The following is a 10,245-nucleotide window of genomic DNA, read 5'->3' as shown; positions in this document are numbered from 1 at the left end:
TATTCCACTTTACAAATAAAACTGCACAATGCTTGGAGGGCTGTAAAATAGCATTACAGGAGCAGTAGGAGATGAGAGACCTGCAACAATCAAAAGGCTGTTAATTGTGTTTCAGAAGAGTACAGCAATGGCTATGAATTATGGCTATGAATCAGAAACCAGATCTTCTTACATACAATAATTCTATTGCTGAGTCTTGTTAGACTTATGGATAAGAAAATTGAAACCACATCCCATGGTATATCAGAGCTTCCCTTATATTGTGTTCTAGGTTAGCAAGGTTTGACTATGTTTCCTGAAGTTTCCTTCACTACAGATGTCATTAAATTTTGATCAGCATTATCATTACTATAGTCGTGTCCCAGTGTTGACACCAGCGGTCAGGAGTAAGCAGCTGAAATGTTAAGGACTGCATGTAGAGAAGGTCAGACCATGATCTGGTGATTTCTGTCCTAAATTCTATGCCTGGCATGTTCCTGTGGACAAGAACTCTACGCAATACAGCTACCTACTGGCAGAAAGCAGGACTGAGATGAAGGAAGGAAACACAGATGTACAGCAATTTCCATATTTTTTAAAATTTTTTTGAGAATGGAAGAAGTCAGAGTTACAGAGAAGTGGGCACAGAGTAGGAAACTAAGGTGCATGGAAGCAGGAAGGGGATAAACCATGCAGAGCCCAGCAGACAATGGGCAGAGCTTCAGTTTGATATCAAAGATGAGAACAAGCCAGTGAAGGCGTCTGAGAAGTGTTTGGGGATTTTTTTGAATGATAAGTATGGGCAAGCTGAGTTCTAGAGATGGCATGAAATATGTGATGAAGAGAAGCTGGAATAGGCAAGGCATCAAGGTGCAAGGAACAACAGGGATTTGGGGGACGGTCCTTGAAATAAGGTTCTGGAGATACTGTGAGGAATAACAGGCAGGACTGCGTGGTGGCATTGAAATTTAGGGGAGAGTCAAAGGTTATGTACTTTTAGTACATACACATAAAGGACAGGAAAAATACTGAATCTGCCAACAGTTAAAGCAAGAGAAAAAGAGCTGGAATTTCCTTGACACCAAGGGAGTTTCTTTCAATCATGATACCATTAAATTTTCCAAATGGCTCTGAAAATATTTGTTGAAGCACGACTTATCTTCTTTCAAAAACATTTTTGTATTCCAAGAGATGAAACTGTTAGAGCCCTCTGCACGGGTTTCCATTCTATGACCTTTTTTTGAGGTGACTAATTCCCATGGAATTTCAGGGGATTTGACCATGTAAATACCTTTACTTCCTTTTGAAAACCTGCTACCTTCTGTTAATGGATACGTAGAGAACCAAATTCTTACCTGATTTAGCTCAGATATTGCAATGTATGAAGGAAATCTACTAGGCTATCACCCAAAATATCTGAAAAATGTCTACGACATCTGAAGTTTTTTTACTTAACATTTTAGGTTTTATTTTTTAATTAACTGTAACTGAATCAATCTTTAAATGTTAATTTAGTTTGGAGTAATGTGTATCTCAGATGTTATTTAAACATTTCCTCTACCAAGCCATGTTGTTTTAAACAATTGGTAAGTGAATCACTTGCAGAGGTCTCTGCAGAACTGAAGATTAATACTGTTTTCTCCAGCATGAGACATTCAAATTCATCTTCTAGAAACCAATAGAGAACACTGACTACTCTCCTGCGAAAATGCAAGCAATTCCATAAAGTCAGGGGAGGTTTACATTACAATTGTCATATAAAATTCAGACAAGTAAATCATAAAAGCCAAAACAAAACACAAACGGTTTAATACAGGTGAATGTCAATGCCAAACAAGAAAAAGGCAGTAAAGCTGCAGCTCATCTGGGTGACTTCAGCATAACAGAACTGCATACATACAAGGAATTTAAAATGAGGGAAGAATCTGAATGTGAACAAAACTGAAATTAAAATCAAACAGTATACTGACTAAAAGGGAGGATGGAAAATGCAAGCAGCTAGCTGGTAGCAAACATTAGCTATAGCAGATGTGATTGTCATTAGCTCTAAATGTATGTTAAATTAAAGCCAGCATCAGTTCTCACAGAGATGGCCTCAGTCATCTAAAAAGAAATGTTAGTTTGGAAATCAAAACTTTAGAAAAGGATTAAAGGCAGTGTTTGGGAGAGGTAGAGAAACCTGATGTCTGATAACCACAGGCAAATGTTCAGAGTCCCAGATGGTCATTCTGCAGCTCTGAATGAGCAGTGTTACATTTCACAGGAGCTGGTGAAGATCCTGCATATAAAAGTCAACAAAACCTTTTAAGGATGTGAATGTAAGATTCAATGATTTGACTTCTTTCTAGACAATCAAAAGCTGAGCAAGCAGTAAAGTAGATGCTGTGACAAATGCTGAGAAAAGGAAAGCAAAGTCCCAAGGATTTCCAAATAATGACTAGCATTTAACTCTGAGCAGCACTTACACAAAGAGAAACAAAACGATTACAATAGCAGGCATCATAAAATACTGGGACCTAGAAAAATGAAAGTAGTAAGAATGAGTAACTCAATCAAAAAATTCAATTGCATGCTTGCCAAGGCTGGATGTAATTTCAGAAAACTGAGGACAAGGGCTTCCAAAATGATGAAGGGATTACAAATCGTAAAATAGGTGGTAGGAATTATCATCAGAGAAATCACAAACAGAAAAGAAACTGTGTCATCTAATCAGAGTGCTGAGAGCTGAGGAATAAAAAATGAAGTGGAGGAAACATGCCTGGCTGGGTCTTCTTAAAAATGTTCCTAGCCACTGACTGAGTAATATGACTGATCATAACTACCTAACAGCAGGAAAATGTTACAATAGAAGAGGTAAAGTGACCCAAACTGTCAGTATTTGGTATCCTGCTCTTCCCATCACACCATCAGTTATACAGTACTAGCTATCTAAATTTATTTTAATAAATAGTATGCTGAAAGAACTGTTTAAAAGACAGTCATAGCAAACTTGTTTTAGGGTCATAAATTCTGAAAAGAATTAATGTGTATATCTAAGAGTTTATTTCTCGGTTTGGGACTTGTGGTGAAACATAAGTTCAATCTTATTTGAGCTGATTTAACACCCCTTATCTTAAGCAATAAAACTATGGTTTTGAACACCCATCTACCTTATTTCTAGAATATCATACAGATGTAAAGCAAAGATCAGTTGCTAAAGTAACAAGTCAAAAGTAAGAAGCTAGATTTGTTTAGTGAGGATCTATAATAAACTTAGGTAATTACTTCTCACATTTTAATTTCACTGTAGTAGAGTGTAAAGCGTAACTAACAACAATGTAAAACTTGAATTTGAAGTAACTATAGTTACTGCTTAATAGTGTGGAGCAAGAAAATTTTTAGAGTTAATGAGTCAAAGAGATGAAAACGAAAACTACAGCAAATTCAGTCAAAACATGCTTATATATGAAATCTCCAAGGGCTATGGAATTAGGAAATAGGGAGCTTTTCGTAAATATTTTGGGTTTGTGACACTTTGCATTGTGACTAGCCATTGGCTCTGTCAAGCATGTAACAAAACTGTAACAGAGACCCAGTGTTTATGGGGATTGCTCAACCTTCAGTAACAACTGAAGGCTCTTACAGGTAGATGGCTGGGGGATTGTAAGAAACCATTTTGGTTTTATGTCAGTCTCCCAGTGAATAAAGGCCCACACTGTAATGAGTACTAATTAATAATCTTTCCAGGAACTCTGACAAAGAACCATGGATTGAATGCATGTGGAAAAATTAGCTATTCTTGCTCAAAAAGCTGAGTTTTCAAATCAGGGGGTTTGTGGGTATGTAGTGGGACAAGATTTGATTCTTCATCTATCTTCCGCAGCCCTGCGGAAAAGGACTTGGGGGCACTGGTGGATGAAAAGCTGGGCATGAGCCAACAATGTGCGCTCGCAGTCCAGAAGGCCAACCGTATCCTGGGCTGCATCAAAAGCAGCGTGGCCAGCAGGTCCAGGGAGGTGATTCTGCCCCTCTACTCTGCTCTGGTGAGACCTCACCTGGAGTACTGGCATCCAGCTCTGGAGCCCTCAGCACAGGAAAGACATGGACCTGTTGGAGTGGGTCCAGAGGAGGGCCACAAAAATGATCCAAGGGCTGGAGCACGTCTCCTACGAGGACAGGCTGAAAGAGTTGGGGTTGTTCAGCCTGGACAAGAGAAGGCTGTGGGGAGACCTTATAGCGGCCTTCCAGTACTTAAAGGGGGCCTATAGACCTCTACTTCTTGGGATGCTTATGGGGTATCTGAAAAACAGGTATGTATTCTGAAGTATCTATGCTACTTTTAGGAAGGCTGTGCAAGAACTGTGGGGGATATGCTACTATTATTTGCTTCTCCCAGCATATTGCCATGTCCCCTGCGCAAACATAATCCATATAATTTAGTCCTTACAATTTAGAAATGATGTCTTTATGAAAAATTTGTGTGATACTTCCATTAAAGTTGAGAAATCTTATTAAACCTCTGATGTTAACAACTTGATCACAGGGGTACAGGATGCAAGTTATAATGACAAAATTGGCTAGCTAGTATAATGTAGCTTAGTGTAGATTATTATAGGATTTGTACAAAAGGGAGTTTGTTCCTGCCTTTTTTTTTAATTTATTTTATACTGATAGTAAATATCTCTGTTTTGCTCTGTTGGGTTGACATATAGAATCTTCTTGTCATTAGCAGGTAGTTCTTGCCAATATACTGGTTTATGAGTTTTCAGTCAGAAATCAGTGACACAGAGTTCTTTCTCATTTTTGCTGACTGGGAGTTGCTGTTTGAATATTAAGTAAAATTTCATTTTCTCTCACAACATAGACAATATCTGAAAAGATTATTATCCCAGAGGGTAGAAACTATCTGTTAACTTCTCCATGCAATAATAACTACCTTGAGTCTATACTTGAAAAGACAAAACCCAACTAAAACATGTAAGCATGATGCTGATGTTCTGTTCTTGTGTAATGTCTCCTATTGTCTTCCTAGTATGCATTTTCTGTCATTTTCATCATTCTCCTGACAAAATTATAAATGCTATTACACAATAAACATTAGAAATGTTATCCCAAATAAAATTAGCTGAAAAGAGATTAGTTTCATTATTTAAACAAAAGCAATATTTGCTACCTACCATATTTGCTTCTGGGAACTGAAAAGTGAAGATGGAATAGGGGATCGAAAAAGGACTGTGAATCTTCCCTTGAGTTTCAACCCATTTGGGGTTGAAAATTAACTTTATTAAACTTTTCTTAAGTAATGATCTTAAAATCGTGGACTCTTAGTATTAGCAACTCATTTAAATAGCTACACAGTAAAAATGGTTGGGCAGCATTGTATTTTAGTGACAGTTTTGCCCATGAGAACTGCAAGATCTTATTCCATCGATAAAATCAGAATTACTGCCATGTATAAATGGCAGTCTGAATCCATGTGTGTCAAAGAAGTCCATGGCATTAGAAGAAAAAAGAAAAAATTATATTTTGGTCTGGAATTGGAGCTGATGAAACAGAGGCACCCTAAATAACATTTAAGAATTTCTCTGGCCAGAGATTCCTTTGTTATTTCGGTAATTTCAGCTGCTTACCTTTAGATTAAAAATATTAGTAGTGGTGTTCTCAAAAGTCAGCACCAGATACTTGAATAATCCTCACAGATGTTAGTACTTTAAATAGGAGAGTTCCTGTCATTCCTACAAAACAAACACATAGTAGGATGGAAATAAAAAAATCCCTCCGAGATGTTAAAGTGTAAACACAGGCTCTTGCAGTAAGTATATGGAGACCTACAGTGAGAAATGAAAAAGTTGGGGAAAGAAGTCAGATTGTAAATTATAAGGAAAAGGGGAGTTGGTAAGTCTGTCATTTAACCCTGAGGATAAATGTCCTAAATGATGAGAGAGTTAGGAATGTAAAGCTGGCAAAGGAGATGAACTACTCAGAGAGTGGAAAGGGGGGACAAGACAGACCTAAAAACTAAGGCAGGAATTTTGAGCTCTCTTCAGATTCAAGTCAAAGAACGTCTCTGAAATTTGTAACAGGGATATGGACTCTAAAAAACCTCAATAGTTAAACAAAAGACGTCAGGTTCAGTGATCAAACTGGAAGTCATAAGAACGAAACCAGAAATCAAAAGCGAACATCAGATGGTAGTTCCACCATCATAACAGACAAGGGGATGTGGCAGGTAGTAGTTCAACCAACGGAACAGAAAAGGGGACGTGGCAAATTCTGCATTATCTCTCATGCTTAAATCGTGATGTAATACGCCCGTTTGTTCTGAGTTTCTGGACTGTGGGTGCTGCCCCCCCCGCTTTCCCTAGTGTCAGAGAATGCAATCAGGAAGTTGCGAAGCATTGAAAGTTTACTGCACTCTTCCCTACTCTTTGCACACCCTTAGTCTTCAAGGTCAAGTAACTTCCATCAACCTCACAAAGCTCTCCCAGATTATATAGATTTACTGTCACCAGTAATTCTTAAACTATTTTATAATAAATTGTGAAAATCTGATTTAAATGAGAAACTTCAACCTAAGAAACTCTAAAAGGGCTCATCTAGTTCTGGTCACTGTATTTAGTGATAGAACAGTGAAACAAATACATCATGATACAGATTAGCTGATAAAAGTCTGTGCTGTTACTGGCTGTGACTGTATGTTTTAAGTAACTATTTGTAATGAAAATGAAGCATGGACCTATTTTCATGAAGGATAAAAACTTAAATGTTCAGTTAGGGATGTATTTTGTACTTGGCTGTTTCTGTAGTATATTATTACTTCTACCCCGGACAAGTTTTGTGGGTACTGACTGCATTTGCTGCTTCTGTCTTAATTTCTGCTTTTGACAAGAAGTTACATTTCTTGTGCTGTTTGGATTACTTTTGTATTAAGATACTGACACTGAAGTCATGCTGTAGGTAACACTTAAGAGCCATTCATTAGAGATTCAAACAGTTTATTTTAAAAACCTCTTAAGTAAACTCACCAAGTATTAAGTGTTCATCATAAAGTCTTAAATTAACTTGTATATATTGTAGCTAAATGGAACAGGCCTTATAAAGTTTAAATATCATATCTTAATACAGACAGTGAAAACTTGTAGTTACATTGTGTATCCCGGAAGTTTGTTTATTACAAGTTCACTGATGTCTTTGTATTCATTAGGAACATGTAGTTTTCCCACAAAATCATCCCCTTTGTCTGACATCCTGTTTTCCAGGACACCAAGTTCAAGATCAGACATGTTAGATGGCAAGTAAGAGCTAACTTGAGTTACTGACTGGCTTTTTCCTGCAGAGGTCTGCCGCATTCCTATATTCAGATCAGCATCAGAGCTAATTTCTTTGCTTCTCAGTGTAGATATTTGTTTAATATGCTGATCACCCATGTTCTCTTCCTTATTGATCTGTTGGGCTTCCTGCTCTTCATCCAATAACCTTGCTCGAATGGAGGCATCATTAAGTGAATCAACAGATTCACTACTAGTTCTCTTGCTGGTTTTTAAGTCACGGTTTCTCTTCAAAGACTGGACTGGAGATGAAACTGAAGGAACTGGCAGAAAATCTGAAGTACTTTCAGCTCTTTGACTTGTCTTTGAAATTCTGGACCCGCTGGATTCTGGCTCTGTATCTGACCAACCTCGCTTTGGGCTTTCAAGCCACAGAGGTTCAGGACTGCTGTCAAGAGCTTCTGAGTCTCTGCCCGTACGCTCAGCACTGCTGAAATCTTCTGAATAAACTGTGTTCTCAGGACTAGCAACGAAGTCATCTGAGTATATGAATTCAGAGTTGTTTTCAACACTCCTACTGGGGCTTGGTTTGTGATCACTTACAACAGATGCATTGTCATAATCCGTGGTTTTATGGTGGATTAAGTGTATTGCTTCCTCATTACTTCCCTTTGCATTAGCATCTGATGGGAAAGCTGCTGGGAGTTGGGCTTTCACATACTTTCCCTTGTGAGCAGATTTTAATACAGTTTCCTCCAGTAAGGGGGCAGTAGTTACTTTGCATGGACGTTCCTTGCTTGCAATTTCATCATTCTTCAATAGACTTGCAATAGCCTGTTTCTGCAGGTCAGGGGACGCATCTCCTGTCGCAGAAATATACTCTGTGAGAGCACTGTTTTGTAATGAAGTCTCAACCGTTTTCTCAAACTGATTATTCTGCTTTGAACTGTCTCCCTTGCTACACAGCCTGTAAGAAACCACATCTTCTTCTCCAGCACTTGTAAGCAGCCTTCTTTTGGATAAAGGGCTTCTCTTCTTCAGCATCTCCATTTGCTTTTTTCTGCACTGCTCTCTCCTTTCATGAATTACCAGCTTATCAGGATTGGTCTGCTGCAGCCGTAGCCTCAGTGTATTTGTCAGCCCGTACATCAGTTTTCTTCTGGGAGGTCTGTTTTCCTTAGTTTTGCAGTTCCTTTCAGAGCCTGTCTCTCCCTGGGGTACAGCTTTCTTAGGTCCTCTCCCAGCCCGAGAAGACCCTGGTGAGGTGGCCTCTTGCCGGCCTTGCTTGAATCGGGGGCTGGCAGCTCCACTGCTCCCACCTGGCCCCAAAGGTGCCTCTGCAGGCTTGAGGGCAGAGGAGCGGCTGGGGCTGGGGGGTCGTGAGGCTATGCCACCACCTCCCGGGGCCTTGTAGAGCCAGGCCAGATGGGGGTGGACAGCAGCAGGCGCAGCACTGCGGGCGAGCACCGACAGCTCTGCCAGCAAAGCACTGAGTAGCGGCAGCTGCCCCAGGGCGTTGTGGAGCTGTCGAGGGCTGGTGGGGTGCAGCAATGAGGGCCCAGTGCTGGGACGTGGGGGGCTCCGGCCCTTGTCTTGCTCCTGCGGCCTCCAGGCCTCGACATGCTCCCATTTCCCCACGGCCACTGCTGCTGGCGGCTGATGAGGCTCAGCGGGCTCGCGGCTGTAATAGAGCACGGGAGGGCAAAAGATGTTGCCCTCCAGCTCCTCACCCTCCTCCTCCTCCTCGGCCCCCGGCTCAGGGGAGGTGGCAGGTGCCGTGGCAGCGCCGGGGCTGGCGGGGCTCGGCGGGGGCGGCTCCTCACCGGCCTCCAGGCTGGTGAGGCGATAGCCCAGGACCAAATCCCCGACGGGGCGGCCCGCGGAGTCCCGCAGCGGGAAGCAGCCGCGGCGGCCGCAGGAGGCAGGCGCCCCGGGCCGCTGCAGCAGCTCGGCGGCGGCGGGGGCCAGGGAGACGCCGCAGCTGCCGAGGAGACGGGGAGGCCCCGGGGCGAGCCCGGCGGGCAGCGCCAGGAGCAGGGCGCGGAGCGGCCGGCGGCGGAGCGCGGCGCAGAGCGATCCCCGGCGCCAGCGGAAGAGGCAGCGCTTGTCACGGCCGAAGGGGAAGGCCCGGCCCGGCCGCAGGGGCGGCGCGGCGGCGGCGGGGCGCAGCAGGAGGGTGGGGAAGTCCAGGAGGCGCAGGGCCACGGCCGGGCGCAGCGCGGAGCCCGGCGCCGCCAGCCGCACCGCCTCCACCAGCAGCTCCAGCGCGAACAGCCCCTCCGCGCCCCCCGCCGCCGCCGCCATGGCGGCCCCCAGGCTCGCGAGACGTGTGCGTGTGAGGGGCGTTAGGAGAGGCCGCCGGCTCTCTCGCGAGAGCAGCGCCGTCCGCGCCGCGGGGAGGGCGGTCAGCCTCCCCAGGGAGTCGTTCCCCCACCGCCGTTGCCCCCAGCAAAGCACCCTGGGAGGTGTAGTCCCTGCCGGGCGGGCGGTGGCGTCCCGGGACAGGCACGGGAGCCACTACCCGCCACCCCTGCAGCGCGGGGGCAGCACGGGCCTAGGGACCCTGAGGGGCTACTTAGCCCCTGATCCCACGGGTGGGGAGGTGAGCGGTGCTCCGTGGCCTCCTGAGTGCCCCCAGCGCGGGGCTCGCGGCAGCCACGTTGCGGCCGGCCCTGGCCGGAGGCTGCGGTGACGGGCCGGGTGGGGGGCAGCGGACGCAGCCGGTGGAAACCAGGTGCTCCCTGGTGTCTGCTCGCAAGCGTCGTGTGTAGCGTGGCGGCTGCTGTCGTGCCCCTGCCCTCGGCTTTGAAGGCCGCGGCCGAGGCCCTGGTCATGTTTTCCCCACTGTGGATCCCGAGTCACAGCCGCAGGCGCAGGGGTGGGATGGCAGGCTGCGCTCCATCAGTCAGCAGGAGTGCTTGTGGAGGCAGGGAGGGACGTTAGACTGTGTTCTGCTTCTGTGCGGCCTCTTCCCACCCTAAGAGAAACATCGAGGTCTGTGCCAAGGGCTGCGTGCTGA

At 44.4% G+C, this 10,245-nt stretch overlaps 1 protein-coding gene across 1 annotated transcript; it reads right to left on the bottom strand.

Moving 5' to 3' along the window:
* Positions 1-6,942: 6,942 nt before the first annotated feature.
* MAP10 (microtubule associated protein 10) lies at positions 6,943-9,575 on the bottom strand. The gene has a single exon (XM_075495895.1). It carries the CDS (start codon positions 9,528-9,530, stop codon positions 7,101-7,103), a length of 2,430 nt encoding a protein of 809 aa, XP_075352010.1. The 5' UTR covers positions 9,531-9,575; the 3' UTR covers positions 6,943-7,100.
* Between the last annotated feature and the right edge of the window lie 670 nt (positions 9,576-10,245).

This window comes from Mycteria americana, chromosome 3 (genome assembly GCF_035582795.1).
Source record: "Mycteria americana isolate JAX WOST 10 ecotype Jacksonville Zoo and Gardens chromosome 3, USCA_MyAme_1.0, whole genome shotgun sequence".
Lineage (NCBI taxonomy): Eukaryota > Metazoa > Chordata > Aves > Ciconiiformes > Ciconiidae > Mycteria > Mycteria americana.
Note: the sequence above shows the minus strand (reverse complement) of the source record. Positions and strands in the feature narration are given on the sequence as shown.